At 39.8% G+C, this 22,501-nt stretch overlaps 1 protein-coding gene across 1 annotated transcript in view; it reads right to left on the reverse strand.

Moving 5' to 3' along the window:
• LOC140656769 (neural-cadherin-like) overlaps nt 1-22,501 on the reverse strand; it is a 74,413-nt gene that overhangs the window by 36,662 nt on the left and 15,250 nt on the right. The window contains exons 2-10 of the mRNA XM_072872859.1: nt 16,795-16,992; nt 15,690-15,915; nt 13,017-13,221; nt 11,296-11,407; nt 9,735-9,984; nt 6,679-6,821; nt 3,342-3,514; nt 2,153-2,321; nt 96-266 (exon numbers count right to left, since the gene is read on the reverse strand). Of these exons, the coding sequence (XP_072728960.1) occupies nt 96-266; nt 2,153-2,321; nt 3,342-3,514; nt 6,679-6,821; nt 9,735-9,984; nt 11,296-11,407; nt 13,017-13,221; nt 15,690-15,915; nt 16,795-16,992 (1,647 nt within the window). The remainder of the gene's footprint in view (nt 1-95; nt 267-2,152; nt 2,322-3,341; nt 3,515-6,678; nt 6,822-9,734; nt 9,985-11,295; nt 11,408-13,016; nt 13,222-15,689; nt 15,916-16,794; nt 16,993-22,501) is intronic.

A 22,501-nucleotide genomic window follows, 5' to 3' on the forward strand; every position in this document is an offset into this window, starting at 1 on the left:
GATCTACTGCCAGGAAAGACAAAACCCAAAAATCTTAGACATCAGGTAAGCTCACACTCAGGGCACCGAAACCCTATCCAATGACTCTCAATTACATTCATAGTGGGTGTTTTCAAATCTGGGATCATTGTCATTTTGGTCCAGGATGATAATATTTATCTGACATATTCCAATGAGTGGTTCCGCTGCCTGATCTGTTGCTGTCACAGTGATAGGATATTCCCTCTGTTTTTCTCGATCAAAGACCTGAACAGTTGTCAGAACTCCTGAAAACAAATAAATACCAGAGTTAAAATACTATGCATTTGACAATATTCTATATTTAGATGTTTATTTGTCTGTCCATACATTGAGATACAATGCAATAGGTTAAATACACCTATAATGTGAACTTCAGGTTCAAGGATCCAATCACAAGATTTAACAAATTTCAACAGCTTAAATTGTACTCCTCAGGCAGATAAAAACTTCATATACACTTACATCTACACACACTGGACTTAAATGGAGAAAACATCCACCCAAGAGTACTGAAGGAACTGGCAGAAGTGCTCACCAAGCCCCTTTCCATCCTTTACCAGCAGTCCTGGCTAACTGGGGAGGTCCCAGTTGACTGGAAATTAGCAAATGTGACACCCACCTTCAAGAAGGGCTGGAAGGAGGACCCGGGGAACTACAGGCCTGTCAGCCTGACCTTGGTACCGGGGAAGCTGATGGAGCAGATCATCCTGAGTGCCATCACACGGCATGTAGAGAATAACCAAGGGATCAAGCCCAGCCAGCATGGGTTCAGGAAAGGCAGGTCCTGCTTGACCAACCTGATCTCCTTCTACGACAAGGTGACCAACTTAGTGGATGAGGGAAAGGCTGTGGCTGTTGTCTATCTAGACTTCAGTAAAGCCTTTCACACGGTTTCCCACAGCATTCTCCTGGAGCAACTGGCTGCTCATGGCTTGGACGGGTGTACTCTTTGCTGGGTAAAGAACTGGCTGGATGGCCGGGCCCAAAGAGTGGTGGTGAATGGAGTTTACTCCAGTTGGCGGCCGGTCACAAGCGGTGTTCCCCAGGGCTCTGTGTTGGGGCCAGTCCTGTTTAATACCTTTATCAATGATCTGGACAAAGGGATCGAGTGCACCCTCAGTAACTTTGCAGACGACACCAAGTTGTGCAGGAGTGTTGATCTGCTTGAGGGTAGGAAGGCTCTACAGAGGGACCTGGACAGGCTGGATCGATGGGCCGAGGCCAATTGTATGAGGTTCAACAAGGCTAAGTGCAAGGTCCTGCACTTGGGCCACAACAACCCCATGCAATGCTACAGGCTTGGGGAAGAGTGGCTGGAAAGCTGCCCGGTGGAAAAGGACCTGGGGGTGTTGGTTGACAGCTGGCTGAATATGAGCCAGCAGTGTGCCCAGGTTTAGACTGGGTATTAGGAAATTTTACTTCATGAAAGGGTTGTCAAGCATTGGAACAGGCTGCCCAGGGAAGTGGTTGAGTCGCCATCCCTGGAGGTATTTAAAAGACATTTGGATGAGGTGCTTAGGGACATGGTATAGTGGTGGTCTTGGTAGTGTTAGGTTTATGGTTGGACTCTATGATCTTAAAGGTCTTTTCCAACCTATACAATTCTGTGATTCTGTGAAAACAGAGATAAGTACTAAACTAACTTTAAGAGAATGAGTTTATAAAAAATATTTCTTTTGAAGAGCAGTAAGTACAGGGTAAAAGCATGTTTCATGTCTTTTATCCTCCAAAAGTTCAGCCTGAATTTAGTTCGGCCTTCCAAGACTTAGTCTCTTTGCTGTTTGTAACACTACTGTCATTTGGATAAATAATTTATATGCCATTAGCAATGTGCAAGATAATGTGCACTTAAAATACGGTGTTTTTTAAAAATCTAGTTACAAAAGTTAAGAAGTTAATTCACACAGAAGAACTTCCACATTTCAGGGAAAACATCAGTTCTAGTTCAGTATTGGACATGTATGAAACTAAAGGGAGAATATCTGTTCATGCAGTTATTACAATTTATATTTTGTCTGCTATCAAGAAACTCAATGAAAAAGCACAAAGTCTGATTTTATTTAAGCTTTTTTTCCATTAGTGTAACGAAGTGGTTTCTATATGCCAGTATCAGTTCTGATATTCACTCTACCTGTGTCAGGGTGAATACTAAATGCTGGTAGGACACCACCTCTGTGCATCAAGCCATATTTCACTAGACCATTGGCTCCTTCATCAGCATCAGTGGCTTCAACCTGCAGCACAACTGTCCCTGAAGGCTGGTTTTCCAATACAGAAGCATGTTCCCGATAATACTGACACTGAGAGGGGAGAAAAAAAAAAAAAGAGAAAAATCAAGGACTTACCATGCCATTTGATTTTAAGATATACTAGTGGGGAAAAAAAAGACGAAAAAGATTTAGCTACACTTCCATTCACATGCACTGATGTTAATGTTTTATCCATACCGTGATCAATCTACAGACTTCTCTTGCTATTTTGTGGTTATACGAACAACACACAACATGAGGCCACTGAGCATCTCCAACTAGTGAAAATATTTTGAGAAAAAGTTACAGTTGTATATACTTCCAAATGTAAATATTTTTCTATATTAGCAAAAGTCTTATAAAAAAAGACGGCATATACTTGCCCAAACCACAGAATTGCTTTGGTCAAAAAGGGATTTCTACACAAAGTAACTTTGTCAAGGACAGATTACTAAGAATTTCCAAGACTGACATTAATAGTCACTGACTTTCCAAAATATCCAACACTGTCCATCAACATTTTTGCCATCGGCATCAGACTTGAAATTTTAGACAACAGATCTTTAATATGAATTAACTTTCTGAAAACACAGTCAAGCATTTATTTTTTACAGTACTTTACAAATTAAGCTAAACCACTTTCATTCTTCTCTCTTTCATCAATTCCAGACATACAATCATCAAAAGAAGCCTATGTAATTTCATGGAGTATTTTGGAATATTTTGGAACAAGTCCACTGCATAGATAGCTATACCTATCGATTCCTCATCACCTCTGTCACACTGAACCTCCAAAAGTTATTCACTCAACCTTATCTTCTAAAATGCCAGAGATGAGATGTGGTTCAGGGAAGAGACAGTGCTCTCAGGAGCTGTTCTGCCACAAGAGAACAAACCGTGTAAGTCTTAGGAGAGGGATGGAAAAGATGGAGAAGACAGCAGCATCAGAACTCGGAGACAAAAGCAGACCACTGCTTGAATAGCTCATCTGCTGCATCACTTGCAGTCACAACACAGTCTTAAACATTTACCACACAGTCCAATACAAATAACCGAGCCTCATATATTTACCTTCTGAAAGACAGGTTTGTTATTGTTGACATCATCAATTTTCACAACAACCTGGGCAGTACTTGTAAGAGAATGGGGCCCTCCAGAGGTGTTATCATCAGTAGCTGTGACATTAAGTACGTATTCTGTCCCCTGCAGCTTAGGAAACGGACTTGAACGAAGTCTAACTAGCCCTGTAAAAACAACAATAGGTTGTGGGGTTTTATTTTTTTACTACATTAACCAGTTACTGTTATCCTTCTCACTAGTAAGCACGACAAGAAACCTTTCTGGTTTACCCTTCACCAATAAACCACAAGGCTGCTAAAGTTTAAGTTAACTATGGTATTTTTACTGCAGTCTGATATTAAAACAAAATTAAGACAGCACAACAGGTTTGTTTGTCTGCAGGTATGTCTACAGAGCTAAATGAGACAACAGCTGCAACTCAGCTGACCTGCACATATTAGCTTTACTCTATCTGCTGCACAAAAAACCAAACCAAAACAAAAAATCCAGAGAAACATTGTGGCAGACTTCTGTTTAACCTGCACCAGCCTCACCAGCGAGCCTGGCTATGTTCCTGTATCATTATTGCAATGAAGCATGTGTCACCATGTCTACAGCTGTAGCTACCCACGCTACCTCAATTGAAACTAGTAAAAGTTTACCTTCCTGCAGCACAATCATGGCAGCATTTAGCTATACAGACATATCCTCAGAAACCTGTATTTTGCTACTCTCCCAAGTCACACAAATGATACACCCTGCTGGGTGGGCATAAAGGCACTGTCAGAGAAAGATGTATGAAAGATTTGCTACAAAAGCAAGAGAGACTACAGCTATCTGAGACCACGCAGTAAGAAGCTGTCATTCTTTTGTTCCATCATCCATCAATCACCTCTATTATTCATCAGGCATAACAGCAATTGTCATTACAACAGAGTATTGTCACAGCATCAACGTCACTCAATTTGCTTGCAAATGTATTGCTTTAGCTGCAGCACTTATCTTTGACACATTTCCATTTTACCTTGGCATTTCTGTGACAAGGGGGTACAGACTATTCCCCTGACATTTCTGAAAAGAAACTGCTGCAAACCACTGTATATACCTTTATTGGTTTATTAAGCAACAAAAGCCCAAAAGTGTTTTGAAAAAAATTGCTAAAGTTTCTAAAATTAACCTTCAAAGACTATAAAAATTAATTGGTAAAAAAGTATAAAAGTACGCACACATGATTATCTATATTAAAACTATGGAGCTAATCCTAAGTGATGCTATCAATCAAATGTTAAGATTCTTTGAGCACTTACAGTAAAGATTTTCAGAAGTACCAGATATACTACCCCTGTGGCAATTAGACACTTTTAAAACCATCATTCCTCTTTAGGTGCCAACGTATCTTTAGAAATTTAACTCTTGGAACCTACAACTCTATTTCTAAGTCAGAAAGGATAAAAGGAGCTCTCCATAAATTCAGGATCACGCTTCAACACCTGCAAGTTACCTGCAGACCATATTTTTGGGAACATTTCAGAATCTAACATTAATAATGCAAAAACATGATTTGCATTGAAATTAAAATTTCATGCTAAGTGAACTCTGTGAAATAAAGAGAAGGAATAACTTAGGGCTGCTTACTCCTTCCTATATATTCAATGCTTGTGCTTTGAAAAATATAAGTTCAGTTTTTGATTGCAGTTCAAAACAGGTTAAATATAAAGTAGTTTAACTGAAGTTAATTAAGTTATTTCAATCTGTCAATGGGATTTCAATTTGGTTGCCTGTTTCTGTCCCAAAACATCCTATTTTGTTTTTTCAAGCAATGAACAGCAAATAAATCCTATTAATTTAAAGGGATATGCCACCCTACTCAAATGACATGTGTTTGTGCATTTTAAAAAAAAATATTTTTTTTAAATGAGGACACCAATGTTGTGTGATTTTTTCCTTTGAGGTTTTAAGAATATGCAACCGCTGAAAAGAATTTAAAAATATGTAAAAACTGGTATTTCAGAACAAATGACTTAAACTGCAAAGTATTCTCCACACATTTTTTTTTCTCATGCATGTAGTATTCTTGGCTAAATAACATTGCTCATGTGAATGATTTTGTCCTTAAATGAAAAATATTCTTACTGAATTCATATTCTATATACTTTTGCCTTCATTAAAATAAAACAGTGGCCATCTCATTCCGCCTACAAATGCATCATTTTGTGTCAGTACAACACAAGTAAACTTGGTTAAGAAGTGTTTGCCCACACATGCATAACCAGGACATAGACATAGCAGGGGGAAAAAAAGCCTCATCTAAAAACCCAAAAGACCACTTTAAACCAGTTAAAACTGAGTTATTAAAAAGTTGCACAAAGAAAACTTCTCCAGTCAGAACTGTCATCCTACTGTTTTATTCTCCTCACATGGCTATTTGATTATTAATAGTAACTTTGGCTGATGGCAGCAGGCAGATGTCAAGCTCTGAGCGCACCAGCAGGCCTTGCAAACTCTTCCTCCCGCTCCCCAGGTTTGGCTGCCCATGTTCAAGGCCAGCTCTGACACCATGCAGCCGGCTAACCTTGGATCAGGCAGTTAGCTGTCAGAAGCCTTTCTGTGGCCTCTGCCCCGTGTCTTGGGAGCTGTACTTAAGCCCAGGTCTTTTGTGAGCTCCCCCGAGCGTGTGCTGTACCTGGCCATGTACATTGTTGACCCCGACACTGCCTTGCTGACTTGGCTTCCCAGCTTGACCTGAGACCTGCCTCATCACTGCAAATCTGTCTGGTGACAGTGGGCTGTTGGATGAACCGTGTTTATATCACGGGACCTGCTCTGCTCTTCTTGCTCCGGATGGTGCCCTGTGGCTGTGAGGTCCTGGCCCCTGCCTGCCTTGCTGTCACCCTTGACTCCTATTTCACCTTACGCTGCAGAGTAGCCCCTTCTTGCTACAACTTTGAAACCAGTCTCCTAGACTAAATGTTATTCAAATCCTTGTTTGACATTTTGGAACATCACCGTTATCAACAATAACATTCTCTATTAAGTTACTGTCTATTAAGTTACCTGTTATCTATAATAATGCTCTCTGTTAAGTTACTGACTGAAAGCAAACAATGAAGAAGTAAGGTCAATTATACCAAGCTTTTAGGAAAATGATACGATTTTTTTGACATTATAAGAGAATCTAGAATAATTGCATCTTTTTCCTGCACTTTTTTTAATTAGGTTAGTATTAGCTTCAAAAACAGCATATGCTATTCAGTTTTTATAATTGGTACCTAATGAAGACCAAATTCAAGCTGCATCACATCAGAATCAACATTATGACTGCAGCAGCAAAGAGCTAATACAGTATTACCTTTCTTAGGGTCAATAACAAAGTTTTCTTTTTGATTCCCAGACAGAATATCATATGTCACACCATCTCCATCAGGATCAACAGCATTAATTGTAGCAACCAGTATGTTTGGGCCTGCATCTTCAGAAACAAAACTCCTGTAGCTGTTAAAAGAAATTATGACAGCACATCTATGAATTTAGACAGGAAATAATACACACAGAACTACAATGCCTTCACAATGCCTACTGACTATGTGTACAAAGGGTACTGCAAAGATTTGTAATTTATTAATACAATTACACTGATAAGATGTAACCAGTGAACCAGTAAAATGATAGTATTGATGATCTATCCAACCATTCAGGTCTTTCTGTTGTTACCTCCCATAGACTTCCATTGCAAACTTTTAGCATTATTGAAGCTCTGAAGCTTAGCTTCGCAACAAGACTTGGGCTAAACGCAGAATTCACCTTTTTTTTAATTTAAAAAAATGAGTTGCATGATTCACAGAATCAAAGCAAACATTTGCTAAGTTAAAGTATTGCTTGTTATAGCACACTTTCTGACAGAAGCTCTCAAAATGCTTTCAGTGTAGCCTTTGCACCAGCACAACTAAGATGAGAATCAGAGCTGGAGGATATGCACATAATGTCAGTTTTACAAAAATCTCTTCTCAAGTCCAGACACATCACTGACATTGTAAGCTCTTAAGAGGCATTATCAGCCTAAACTTAACGCTCTCCGGAGTAGAAAAGCCCCCTGCTTTAGCAAAGTCCCAGATATTTATTATTTTATCTGACTGGATGGAGCATAGGCCAGACTAAGCATGCTACAGACCTGTCCATAGTAGATATCCCAAAGCTCAGCCATAAGAATGAACTACAGCTGGCTGTATCCAACAATATAGATAAAATACATATGTACCACTGGGTTCAGAGTGCTTATGGACTCACTCTCCATATGCTGAGAATAGGAAAAAATTCAAAGAAAAAGAAAACGGATGCACAGAAAACCTCTTCCTTAGCTTTTCTTGTCTAGATATGAGTGTTTTCATCAAAACCTTCACAGAAACAGCTTTTTTCTTCCCCCAGGTTAATATGCAATGAAGTAAGAGAAGTAAATTATTCTGATTTAGCCCAGTCACAACCCTCAGGATACTGTCTTAACTTTGCATCTGGAAAGCAAATGAACAGTAATTCTGATAATTTTGAACATGAAATATAGGGACAGAAGAGTTCAAGTAATCGGAAGAGGTCTCTTAAAAAGGAGAAAGTAAAAACTGACAAAATGAAACAGAGTGGTAGCCTTAAGCATTTCGTAACTGAGATAAAGAATAACAGTGATGAAAGAAAGCTTGTGGCAAGGAATTGTAAGTTTATGCTGGACTGTAAATCTGTTTAAACAATAGGCTAGAAGGACAACATCATCATCTTGATTTGTATTAGCCTGCCACAGAGCATAACATTAATTGCAAGCTAGTCTCTCAACAGGGCCTAATTTACAGGTGTTCATGATGAATCTATTTCACAGAAAACTTCAACTAAGTTCTGTCTGAAATTCATCTTTGGGTTCAAGATTTTTTTCATAATGGGAAAGATAAAGCAAAACCAAAGCCTGGTTAACCTGCTTAAACAAAAACTTGAGATAATTTGAATTTCAAGAGCTGAATTCAATTCCAATGCCAATCTACACATATATACAACAGCAGTTTCCCTGCTATTGCATAAGGAACAGAAAAGCTTCTTGTGAATGTTTGGTAATTTAAAATAATGTTCATTTTAATCATATTCTTCAGAAAACGTGAAATATAAGAGCTGGCAGGGGTTTTTTTTTTAAGCTATGTTTTCTGCTTCCAATTTGTTAGAGATGTTTACAGCATCTTTAATACTATCACTCATTTCTGATTTAAAAATTAGGAACAGATACAAGACAAACAGATACAGATAAATATTCAATGACCCTGAATATTAAAATAAATAAATAAATGAAAAATACGCATCATCTGAAGAGTGAGAAACTTAATCTGTTTAGTGTTTGAAAATGCATAGAGATCCAATATGAATTTACAAAAGAGCAGCTTTTCCAAGCCACTTCTCCTAAGCAATGTTTAGGAAAGAAAGGAAGGCACAAGATTTTGAAGCCAGAGGTTACCTTTACATAAAATAAGGACTGTCAGAATGCTTTGATGTTTTGTTCAGCTAAACCACAAGCTTAGCATCACTGGAATCTCTGCCTGGGTTTTGTTCTGAGCAACTTCTGTTTTCAAGAGTAGAGGGCTGATGGAGAAGCTGACTGGGAATTCCATTACTAAGCCTCTAATGTGAATGCAACTTTATAGTACTTTTGACACTGCTTCAGAAGCTTCTGAGTGCCAACTATGGAAGAAAAACACTTACTGATGCTTTAGAAGAAAAAAAAAAAGTACAGTTTGTAGGGCATGGGACTAAGTGAAATTAAGTGAACTCCACTTACTGACATTTATCTTGTGGTTTTTAATAATTCAGTGGTCATTTAGGATTCTGTCATCTAAGCATTTTTCTTTAACAATTATAAACCAGGGATGCGGACTGTTGACTCTGTCTAAGCTTAAATCACCTAATTAAAAGGCAAGATTCCACCATGTACTCTGGATGAGGGCTGAGGACAACACTGAGTTGCCTGCTTTTTCTGCTTGATTTCCTTTGGTGGTGGAGGGGTCCTCCTGAAATATATAGTCTGAAATTACTACACTACCTTTTTCAGTACATATTGGTAAAAACGTAAGTGCAAGATCTGTCAAAAGAGGCTGTCTATATACTATCTCTATCTAGCTAGACCCACAAGTCCTACTATACATTGAAAGTATGCCTAAAACTTAAAATTAAGAACTAAAATTAAAGCTGCCTTTTTTTTTTTTTTTTACTGGTTGTAAGAGAGTCTCAGAGTCAAAAGATCATCCCACATTTGTCAGCCCAACTCTCAAATTTTGATTGAGCCGAAGCCAGTTACCATCCTGTAATGATCAGCTTTTCGACCAAAATATAAAAAGCAAAGTAAAAGACAAAGATAACAGAGTTTTAAGAATATGTATTTACATTCTTTGAGAAAACTCAGGTGCTTCATCATTCACATTTGAAACATGGATCCTAACAGTTGCTGTCCCAGTCTTTGGATCTTCCCCTTTATCTACAGCCATAATTATGAACTCATAAAGATGGTTAGGTCGCTCATAGTCCAACCGTGTTGTTGGAAAAATAGTACCATGAGAAGTAATACTGAAGTCTTGACTCAAAGTGTAATATAGTAATTCGGCATTCTCTTTTGAATCGCAGTCAGTGGCTGTCACTATTAAAAGAGAAGAGAAAGACATTGTGTAGATCAAAGTTTGTGAATTTGAATGTTAAGTACTTTAACAAGAGAATTTGTGTGTAGTGTAGTATAAAACTGTAACAGCATTTGCCTTGGCATGTGGTCCTTGAAATAATTTATAAATTGTGCTATTCCCTGTGCTTTTTATTGAACTAACCCTTACTTGAAAATAAGTTGTTTAAAAAAAAAAAAGTTAAGTCCCTGGTTGAATTCAGCCACTAGATCTTGCCTTTGTCTGCTGGATTTAAAGAGCCCTGTACTGCCAAGAACATATTCCCACACAGAGACATATATTCTCATGTCCACCTGATCTATAGTGCTGACTTAAGATCACTCGGACAGACTTTGTGCGATTAAAGATGAAATATTTACATACATTATTCAACTGATGCAAGTTATGGGTTTGTCAGATCCTACTCATAACCTACACAAACCTATGCTAAAAGTGCAGTTACCAGAATAGTAACTGACAGACTACCATTAGTACAGGATAAATCACTAAGTAGAACAGTAGGAGGTTATAAAATCCTGTTTAGTAGGGAACAGCAATTTTCCTGTAGTTCAATTTCCTTTTTCCCCTCAAGATTTATAGAAAGTTTATGTAACGGTTAAAGACTAATATAAGGCCCTTCTACAACTGCTTAGCTGACATAAATTTGTTTTATTGCCAGGACCTGCTCATTTCTTTATAAACAATTTCAATAAAAGATTTTTGCAGTTTACAAAATCAAAATTTAAGTAATTTACAGAGCATCATCATTTAAAGCTTAAGTTATTGGTTACATTAGGAAGAAGCAAAGTCTTTTTCTCAAGCATCAAAACCAAACCTCATATAAAACAGTTAAACCGTGCAAGAGGCTTTTAAAGCAAAAGAGCAGTATTCTCTACAGCAAGCCCACATAGGACTCTTAAAGACGGGCAGAGAAGGTGAGCTGATGTGTCCGTAATTTCTGATCCAACATCCATCACTCTCTTCCTTCAAAAAAAGAAATGTTGCAAGATTGCTACTATAAGCCTGCTGCTGTAATACCAATCACAACTGAATTCCTGTTACTTCAAAATCCTACCAAGATTTGTTTCCTCTGTCTCCCGTCCCCCAAAATTGTTTGGGTTGTGGCAGTAGTAAATAATTATGACCCAATTCTACAAGGTGCCATTTGCCTTCAGAGACTTGCAACTACCCATGCTGGGGTAGGTAATCTTGCCTTCTGAACTGCATTCTAATTAGCGGGAGGAAAAAAAAAAAACCTCATACTGAATGTAACAAATCATTTTAAAAGTACTAACCTTGTAGAAGTGCAGTTGTCATAGTAACTGTTTCAGGAACATCAACTTTGCTGTAAATCGACTGATGAAATTCAGGGGCACAATCATTCACATCTGTGATTACAACCAAAACCTTAATGGAGAAGAGGGGAATGTTAAACAGCAAAGTAAATCAAGGCAACAACTTCGTTGCTCTAGAAATATCGGATGGAAGAATTTCCCCAAAACATCCTTGAGGTCTTCAGAAGCACATAGGATAAGCCATTTTTCTTAGATTGCTCTTTTCCTGCTGAGAACTGTTGAAATATTAGATTCCAGAATATTAGGAATTGCCAAGTCCTAGTCCCCTGCAGCAACATTTTCCACTCACCCTTCCTCTCCATTGATTATTCCCTACTACTAATTTAAAGGAAGATGGATTGTCTGCTTTCCAAGCATCCTTTTTCCATTATCGTACCTTCCAACACTTCTGTGATTTGTAACACTAAAAATTCTACTGCCAAGCATATTACATTTTAGCAGTGTAAGTCTCCAAGACCAAGTTCTGAATTCAATTACAGCAGCATAAATCAGACATAAATGGACTGATTATGGTAAAACAAGTAAGAAATACAATTCTGCTTCTAACATCTTTAAAAATGTTTTCTTATTTCTATGTCATATATGAGTCCACAGTTGCATTCTTTACAATCCAAACAGTAAGGAGAGTGTTAAATTAGCCTTTATGGCGGTTCATACTGCTGCACTTCAGACTGTCTGAAGTTGGTTGAGGTATTCTGCATTACAGTGCAACAGGTAGACGTATACTCCATCTACCCTTACATAGGTTCGTATAAACGGGGAGTCGCTCTCTCTTAACTATTGAGGTTGTATCAGTGTAAAGCAGGTACACGTTAAACTACATTTACGCTAAATGTATTTGTAAAATTATCTCATAATCCTCTTTCAAGTCATATTCTACCACTCTTCATCTTGCAGTACATAAAAGGGTCAATAGAAATTATCAGTCTCTGGTGTGCTACAGCTACTGTTCATTACATTGACATACTGTTTCACTGTCTCTCTGTGTCCTCACACTTATTCCTAATAATTCTGCCTCCTGTTCACTCTATAGAGTACATCTTATTTCCTGCAGCAGGAACAAACTGTTATATTGCATGCATTTCCTAGCTCAGTGAATCCTTGAATTCAAACAACTGTAATAACTATACTGAGAAGTATTTTTGCTGTCAAACTGCTTTCTAAAACACCACGAACCATCAACTTTTAATACCTGTGAGTTTTTATTACGTTCACTCTTTACATGTGCACTTCGTGTTCTCGATACGAAACAAATAATTTTCTGTTCTGCCTTTCTTTTAAATTGGAATAATCTCAAATATACATCATACTTTATGAAGGTTTAGAGTAAGACAAAACCTCATGTCTGGCTTGGCCGCATCTGTTTCCGTATCTTCCCAGATAAGGCCTAGGACCTATGATGGGATGGCATATTGATCCCTCAGAAATAGCCTTTTCAGCATCTGCAAGACTGAACTCTAAGAGTACATAAACCAGCCCTCAACATCTACCCATACACAGAAAGACTAACATCTACCCATAGACAGAAAGACTTTTAAAATGGACAGTAGAATAGACAGCATGAGCTGGGGAAATGAGAGCCCCTAGTGAATCTGTACAGAAATCTGGAAAGGCTGAAGGAAAATGGAAATACATACAGACTGCTAGAAGTGAACACCTACCTCAGCTGCACTACCGAACTGTTCCTCATTTTCCTCTGCTCTGACCAAAAGAAGATACTGGTGTTGGTCACTCTCATAATCCACGCTCCGAGTTAAACTGATATCTCCTGTTGCCCAATCAATACTGAACAGACCACTAGGATTAGTTAGTAAACTGTAGCTCAGGGATTTCTTTTGATATGATACAGCAGTGACTGTAAGAAAGCTGCATTTAAAAAAAAAACAACAACCAAACAGGACTCTTAAGCACGTAATACAACATACTGAAAAATATGACAAAAATTATGCATATCAGAAATGATGGTGCAGTCCTGTAGGTCTGATCAGAGCAATACTCACTTGAAGTCAGTGACAGCCGTACCTAAACACCAAATTTAAACATTTTGTTATACAGTAGTTCTATCTTCTTGAGGTTAAACAGATAAAGATAGGATTCTTGGAAGCAGAACACAGTAAGGATTAAAAACACAGAAACAGAGGATTTCATTTTTGCTGCAACTGAATTTGCCTACTCTAACTTTCTTCTATGGTAGTGATGGTTTTCAGGCAGCAAACTAAAAGATAAAGCCAGATGCAAAAGATTTTAATAACAGCATGGTAAGTTTGCTGCTGCAGTCATACCACCTTAAAGCTTCAACAGATAACTGCAAAAGGATAAAAGCTAGTCACTAACAGCGCGCATATTACAGGTCATACAGGACATATGCTTTTAGCTCTTGTCTGGCACTATCTTCTTTCCACTGAAGTCCAATGTGTCTAAAGTCTTCAAGTGGGAAAAACACTTGCAGTATGAAGCAAAAGAAGAAATTAAAAAATAAGTATTTTTAAAGGGTTTAAAACAGAATACTAATTCCTCAAGTGTTTGCTGCTTTATCATGCAAGTTTCTTAGGAAAAAGAATTCCATCTCCCAGGAGAACCCACCAACATGTATGATCCAGTGACAACTACAATCAAAAAGACAAAACTCAGTTTGTCCCAACACCTTTTTCCCCATTGTATTGCCATGCTGCTGTCTTCTCGCTTCCCTCAGGTGCACTACTGAAACAATGGAAAGGGTTGCTGTAGATCATTATCTCACTTCAGTCTTTTTCTGTATTTTCCTCTGATGTGGTCTCACAGTCAGTTTCAGCTAGTGCGCGACCAAGTTACTGCCAACAGGAATTATTTTGCCCTCTTCCTAACTCCCTACCCTGGTTGCATGTTTGCACCACCTCTCCTCTCCTGTCAGTACTAAAAATCACAAGGCCATGCTGTCAGCATGTTTAACAACCCAACTGAAAAGTTTTTTTCTTTTTTTTGGCTTTGTCTTTCATCGGATCAGCCTGCTCATGCAGCTAGCCTATTAGCACTAGTGGCAGACCAAAGGAAGAGAAAGATTTGGTAATGCTCCTCTGCTCAGCAGCAGTCTTAGATCAGCCTACAATTGTGAAATCCTAAACCCAGAAATCCATGCATGATAGCTACTCTGTTTTCCTGTGTATTTGTGTAATTGGTCCAATTTAAATATTGGAACTTTACGATTCTACACGGATTTTTTTCATGACTATTTATGGTCAACACACAACAGGAAACCACTTTCACTAGGCGCACTGTGTATACTCAAACCTCTTCTGACATAATAATAACTGCATTAAATACTTCATTCCTTTTGTATATTACCAAGTAATTTGACAAGCTGACTAATCTACTATTGTCTTAGGTGTGCAAACCTATTTTTAAATAGTGATAAAAAATAGTTATAAAGAATTTCATTATTTTTAATCCTAAACATTATTGAACCCAAGATGGCAGGTACCTGTTAGGTACTGCAGCATTTTGCAGTTCTTGCATTTATTTATGTCTGTGCTATTTAAGTTTACTGCAGTTTTAAAGAAAAACCTTGTTATCTACTATTAACAGTTGCTAACTTTTTTTTTATCTTAACACACCTTGGTCATTTAGACACTGTAAAACTGAATGTTGTAGACTGAACAGTAAAATACAACACTACAGATAACATATTAACAGTTGAATGGCCACACAAGGAAGACGTTTACTGGAAAAAAGTATTCTCGATTCAGCTGGAAGAGGAAGTGTTTGCCCTAGAAACAAAACAGTCTGGGACAGACAGAACTGAGTATTCAGGTGGACCTATGTTACTAAAATTTTCTGTGATATTTAGATCCACATGATTAGACAAAGGATGGAAAAATAAAATGACAAGTTTTGTAGCATCTTCATTTTTGCTCAGTTTGTCACTGTGACTGATGAAGACAGCAAAGACAGTCTTTTGTTTTTTCTGTTTTTCACTCGATGGAGAAGGCACTTCTCCAAATTTGACACATAAAATTAATATATTCTTTCACACCAGGATATCTTTCTTCATGATTTAACAGTTCTAATTTGTATTCTGCATTTTATTTGAAAATTAAGACACAATCAACATCTGCTAATACTTCCCATATCATTTAAACAAGCAAGAAACCGTAATTATTCAATACCGCTTTTCTGTATAAAAGGGTAACTAAAAATACACCAATCAAACTGTATCTTGATGACTTCTATTAAGATATCTGCATTGCCACTCACAGTATCTATTTATGATTCACAAACCATACTGAGGCTTTGGGGAGATCAAACAGAAGTTAAACTAGGAACACAATCTCACTGCATTATTTTTAACTGTTACTTACGATTTTCCTTGCGGCATACTTTCAGGAACATAAACAAAGTATGATATGTTGGTGAACTGTGGTGGTCGGAATCCAGCAATTACAGAAACAGAAGCTGGAGACCCTCTGCTTCCAAGTTTATCTGTTGCTAGTACAGTCAGTAAATACTCCTTGTCCCTCACCAATGGCAAACCTGTCGTTTTAACCCAGCCAGTTTCCTTCTCAACTTCAAATCTGTCTTCACCACCTAAAAAGAACAGATCCACAAATTGTTGTCAGCAAGAACATTTTTACTTGATTAAAATTAGGAGGAGAATACGGTATCAATTCCTGAGTTGGTTTTGGCTTAGAATCAGCATGCACAGAAAAATTCAAAAGTTTGTTTAGAACTTAGAAATCAGTAATTGCATTTGCGATTACATTTTTAAGTTGCATTTTACTTCTCTGGGCAATTATCACTCTTCTTTATCCTCCAATACTTTTGCTGTTGTTTGACCCTAAATACCCCTTACCAGAAAATACCCTGCTAGAGTCCTGGCCAAGAGGAACAAATTCACCTTTGGAGCGGTACTGCTACTCCCCTTCTACTTAGACAGTTTTGAACTATTACTGAAGCTTCTTTTAAGAGCCCCACAAAGAAAATTATTAATGAGTCTGTACTAGCTTTGCAAAGGCTAGTACAGAGGCACAACCCAGACCCTTAAAAATTTGTTAGAAATGAACCACAAGCACAACTCCAGCAAGGGAGATGGAACATTAACCCTCTCCACCCAACAAACTGTGCTCCACATACTGCCCTATCTCAGAAACCAGCAGCCTAGCAGAGAGGTGCTGACTACTGCTGCCATTGCCACAGCCCCGAGGAGTACTGACTGCTCCAGCCCCTGTCATCCCCTGGGGGACAATCTGGGCAGGAACCCAACTTTGCAGGGAGAACACACTTCAAATCTGGCAAATCTGTCCATACCCTCAATAAAAGTTGATTTTTCTCACACACAGAGCTGAAGGTTTACAAACCTTTTGCAGAAGGAAGGGAAGACCTCTCACTAATGAAACTGAGGATAAAAGACAAAAAAGTCACAATAGTGAAGCCTAATATACAGGGAATTAGAGGGTTAAAATTTACCTTCCAAGAGAAAATATTCTACAGCTCCATGGATCCCTTCATCTGCATCCACAGCAAGCAGCTTGTACACTTCAGTACCTCCTGCAGCTTCAGGGGAAACCACAGCCAGGAACGGGAAGGGCTCCATGGCCCATTCCGGTACGTTGTCGTTCACGTCTGTCACAGTAAGTGACAAGTGCACCAAGTACCAATCCTTTCCTAATGGTCACAGAAAAATGAAGAAATACTTAGACAGCTACTTAATGGCACTCAGAGTAACAGAAACGTATCAATTCCTGAGTGTGTACTGTCTACAATATTGTTGGCATATAATCCAGGAAAAACTTGGGTTTTAAGGCTCTTCTGCAATCAGCAGCATCCAGACGCAATGGGGAGAAAAAATAACCAGCACAAGTACTGCTGAACTGCAAGATCGGGGCCACCCATATTACATTCTATGAATATTTCTTTTTAGGAAAGATGACACATTCTTAAATTTTCAAAATTTAAATACATGTTTTCTGAAAAGTTTTTTTGCTGAAGAAAAAAAAGTATCAAGAAATATTTTGTTTATGCAATGATTACAGCAACTCTGAATTTTGAAAATTAAATACTTGTTGCAAAAAAATTCTAACCAATCTACCCTAACTAGTGATTTTCCTGGTTAGAAAGTTCACTGAAATCCTAATATGGTTTTCACTTCTATTACAGATTCAATGCTGTTAAAAAACAAACACAAAACCCCAAAACCAAACTACCACAGAATGGATCTATTCAATTCTCCAAAAATTGACAACAGAAGATCCTTAAAAATTGAGGAAAAAGTATTTGTTATACCTCTGCCGTTATTAAATCAACCAGTGAAGACAGCAGAGCTCCTAAACAAGTAATAAATATCAGGCAGGTATTGCTGAAAAGGTGGCAGAAAGGAAAATGTGAGACTGAAGAAACTGCTCTGACATATCCAGGAATGGAGTTAAGAATTCCTGTTAAAGGAGGAAAGAGTGGGAAAATATCCTGGGTGAAGAAAGTTTCTGAACACAGAATCACAGAATCATATAGGTTGGAAAAGACCTTTAAGATCATAGAGTCCAACCGTAAACCTAACACTACCAAGACCACCACTATACCACGTCCCTAAGCACCTCATCCAAACGTCTTTTAAATACCTCCAGGGATGGTGACTCAACCACTTCCCTGGGCAGCCTGTTCCAATGCTTGATAACCCTTTCAGTGAAGTAAAATTTCCTAATATCCAGTCTAAACCTCCCCTGGCGCAACTTGAGGCCATTTCCTCTCGTCCTATCACTCGTTACCTGGGAGAAGAGACCGACCCCCACCTCTCTACAACCTCCTTTCAGGTAGTTGTAGAGAGTGATAAGGTCTCCCCTCAGCCTCCTTTTCTCCAGGCTAAACAACCCCAGTTCCCTCAGCCGCTCCTCATAAGACTTCTGCTCTAGACCCTTCACCAGCTTTGTTGCCCTTCTCTGGACACGCTCCAGCACCTCAATGTCTCTCTTGTAGTGGGGGGCCCAAAACTGAGCACAGTATTCGAGGTGCGGCCTCACCAGTGCCAAGTACAGGGGCACGATCACTTCCCTAGTCCTGCTGGCCACACTATTTTTGATACAAGCCAGGATGCCATTGGCTTTCTTGGCCACCTGGGCACACTGCTGGCTCATATTTAGGCGGCTGTCAACCAACACCCCCAGGTCGTTTTCTGCCAGGCAGCTTTCCAGCCACTCTTCCCCAAGCCTGTAGCATTGCATGGGGTTGTTGTGGCCCAAGTGCAGGACCTTGCACTTGGCCTTGTCGAAACCCATACAATTGACCTCAGCCCATCGATCCAGCCTGTCCAGGTCCCTCTGCAGAGCTTTCCTCCCCTCAAGCAGATCAACACTCCTGCACAACTTGGTGTCGTTGTCGTCTGCAAAGTTACTGAGGGTGCACTCGATCCCTTTGTCCAGATCATTGATAAAGGTATTAAACAGGACTGGCCCCAACACAGAGCCCTGGGGAACACCGCTTGTGACCGGCCGCCAACTGGAGTAAACTCCATTCACCACCACTCTTTGGGCCCGGCCATCCAGCCAGTTCTTTACCCAGCAAAGAGTACACCCGTCCAAGCCATGAGCAGCCAGTTGCTCCAGGAGAATGCTGTGGGAAACCGTGTGAAAGGCTTTACTGAAGTCTAGATAGACAACAGCCACAGCCTTTCCCTCATCCACTAAGTTGGTCACCTTGTCGTAGAAGGAGATCAGGTTGGTCAAGCAGGACCTGCCTTTCCTGAACCCATGCTGGCTGGGCTTGATCCCTTGGTTATTCTTTACATGCCGTGTGATAGCACTCGGGATGATCTGCTCCATCAGCTTCCCCAGTACCGAGGTCAGGCTGACAGGCCTGTAGTTCCCCGGGTCCTCCTTCTGGCCCTTCTTGAAGACGGGCGTCACATTAGCTAATCTCCAGTCAACTGGGGCCTCCCCAGTTAGCCAGGACTGCTGGTAAAGGATGGAAAGGGGCTTGGTGAGCACTTCTGCCAGTTCCTTCAGTACTCTTGGGTGGATCTCATCAGGCCCCATAGACTTGTGAGTGTCTAAGTGGTGCAGCAGGTCACTAACCATTTCCCCCTGGATTATGGGGCTCCATTCTGGTCCCCATCCCTATCTTCCAACTCCAGGGGCTGGGTACCCAGAGAACAATTGGCCCTGCTATTAAAGACTGAGGCAAAGAAGGCATCAAGTACCTCAGCCTTTTCCTCATCCTTGGTCACTGTGTTCCCTCCCCCGTCTACTAGGGGCTGGAGATTCTCCTTAGCTCTCCTTTTGCTGCTAATGTATTTGAAGAAGTATTTTTTGTTGTCTTTTACAGCAGCAGCCAGATTGAGCTCTAGCTCAGCTTTGGCCCTTCTCATTTTCTCCCTGCACAGCCTTGCTACACCTTTGTGGTCCTCCTGAGTTGCCTGCCCCTTCTTCCAGAGGTCATAAACTCTCCTCTTTTTCCCCAAGTTCGAGCCAGAGCTCTCTAGCCGGTCTTCTTCCCCGCCGGCTCATCTTTCGGCACCTGGGGACAGCCTGCTCTTGTGCCTTTAGGACTTCCTCCTTAAAGAATGTCCAGCCTTCCTGGACTCTTTGCCCTTTAGGGCTGCCTCCCAGGGGATTCTGTCGACCAGTCTCCTAAACAGGCCAAAGTCTGCCCTCCGGAAGTCTAAGGTGGCAGTTCTGCTGACCCCCCTCGCCGCTTCTCCACGTATCAAGAACTCTATCATTTCGTGATCACTCTGACCAAGACGGCCTCCAACCATCACATGGCTCACAAGTCCTTCTCTGTTCGTGAACAAGAGGTCCAGCAGGGCACCTTCCCTAGTTGGCTCACTCACCAGCTGTGTGAGGAAGTTATCTGCCACATGCTCCAGGAACCTCCTAGACTGTTTCCTTTCTGCTGTATTGTATTTCCAGCAGACATCCGGTAGGTTGAAGTCCCCCACAAGAACAAGGGCTAGCGATCGTGAGGCTTCTCCCAGCTGCTTATAGAATAGTTCGTCAGTCTCCTCATCCTGGTTGGGTGGTCTGTAGCAGACTCCCACCACAATATCTGCCTTGTTGGCCTTCCCCCTGATTCTTACCCATAGACACTCCACCCTATCATCACCACCATTAAGCTCTAAACTATCCAGACACTCCCTAACGTATAGGGCTACCCCACCACCTCTCCTGCCTCGCCTATCCCTCCTGAAGAGTTTATAGCCATCCATCGCCACACTCCAGTTGTGCGAGTCATCCCACCACGTTTCCGTGATGGCAACCATATCATAGTTTTCCTGATGTACAATAGTTTCCAGCTCCTCCTGCTTGTTGCCCATGCTGCGTGCATTGGTGTAGAGGCACTTCAGCTGGGCTGTCGTCCATGTTTCCTTTACAGAACACCCCTTGTGTGCTTTGAGGCATTTCACTGGCATTTCCCTCTTGGCTCCTATTGCCTCAGTATCCCCTAGCTCAACTCTGTTCGACTTCGGCTGTGCCCCAGCGTACCCCGCACATCTCAGAGACGCAGGCCGAGTGCCCTCGCTGGCACCCGCTCCCTCCAACTGTGGCACGTAACACAAGACCAAAGGATAGGATTAAAATCTTCACATTCCAAAGAAAGCAAAGTGATACAGAAGACAGAAAGCCATTTTCTCCTTAATAAATTTATATATACTTCAAACTGAAAAAAATGCTTCCTTCAATCGCACACAGCTAGCTCACATTTTGAAGTAACTTAGCTGGGGTAACACAAGACTGTGAAAAAGTGGGTATTTTCTTTGTAACTGATAATATTTATTAGTAACATCAGGGAGCACAGTATAAATATAACTTGGGCCTTTTGGACACCTTGGCTCCAAGTGGACTGCCACTGAACTTGCAAAAATTTTTGCTACAGAAGCCAACTTGAGTGTTCCTGCAGTCCATATTTAATGCCTCTGGCTCCAGAAAAGTGGTGTATGCACACCCTGACTCTGAAAGCAGTACAACTGCATTGACATGGCACTATGGCCCAGCTAACAAGCCTGGGGAAGTGAAAGGGAATGTGGTCCAGGTAAAAACAGCTGTCTGCATTCACAACACGATTTATCCACAAGTTTAATAATGGATGTAAAGTCAGAATTTTTAAAGTTGATGGTGTTAATACTTGATTTCAGTGTGTATTTATTATTTATACATACATGAAAACATATCTACACACGCACGCATTTATTTTCAAAATAGCTTTACAGGAACTGAAACAACATACAAAGAGGAACATCTAAAATTATCATTTTTAATTTAAATCTAATTAATAATACAAAGGACTTAGTATTTAAGACTCTAAATATAAAGTGTTGCCAAAATGTCTAATCTTGTAAACAGCGTTATCTTGCTAACGAGGAATATTCTCCCAGGAAGGTGTGCCACTTAGGCTGAACAGCTGTACTCTCTCTCCCTCTCCACTTCCTTAATTGCAGCATTATATCCCTCTCCAAAACCCATCCATGTTCCAACTAAAATATGTTACTTTTGTCTGATGTATGCATTTACTGATGTTATCTCTTCACTCCCACAGCAGTACTAATATACCTTTCACATCAATCTCTTGCAAGCTTCAGCTTTTCATAATGAGGAACCTGTCTGATGGCAAGTGGCATATTTAGTACACCGTATCATAATCTGCAATCTATAAACAACCAGTAAGTAGATTGTCGTAAAGAAAACTCCTTGGTGCTGTGATTAACAAAGTCAAATGTAAGTTTCTTAGTTTAGATTCCTGAGACTTAATCCATCATGACCTTTGAGTACTTTCTGTTCTTATCCAGAAAATTCTCTTAATAGAAAAATCAGCATTCACCCAAGATAATCACAGTTCTTCTTCGTTACACTTCATAAAACTATATTAATGCATCTGAATTTTAGAAGTGTAACTGTGTACATCCCTTTTTTTTCTTTCTCTAAAGACCAACAGAAACTGTATTGACAGTAACTTGTTAAATCCAAATTAATTTCTTTGTAGTTATATCCTGTACTCAGAATCTAATGTTCCAGGGAATATAATACTAGCTTAAGATAGTACATATGAAAAACCAGTGGCTACAGCAAAACCAAACTTCTAATTTATCAAACTGTAAATCACAGAAGTGATCAGTTTCCTGAAAAAGAACCTTAAACATGCCTTGCACCATCTTAGAACACGGATACATACAACACGCATTTTTACA

The sequence above is a fragment of the Ciconia boyciana genome, chromosome 9 (assembly GCF_034638445.1).
Source record: "Ciconia boyciana chromosome 9, ASM3463844v1, whole genome shotgun sequence".
Classification (NCBI taxonomy): domain Eukaryota; kingdom Metazoa; phylum Chordata; class Aves; order Ciconiiformes; family Ciconiidae; genus Ciconia; species Ciconia boyciana.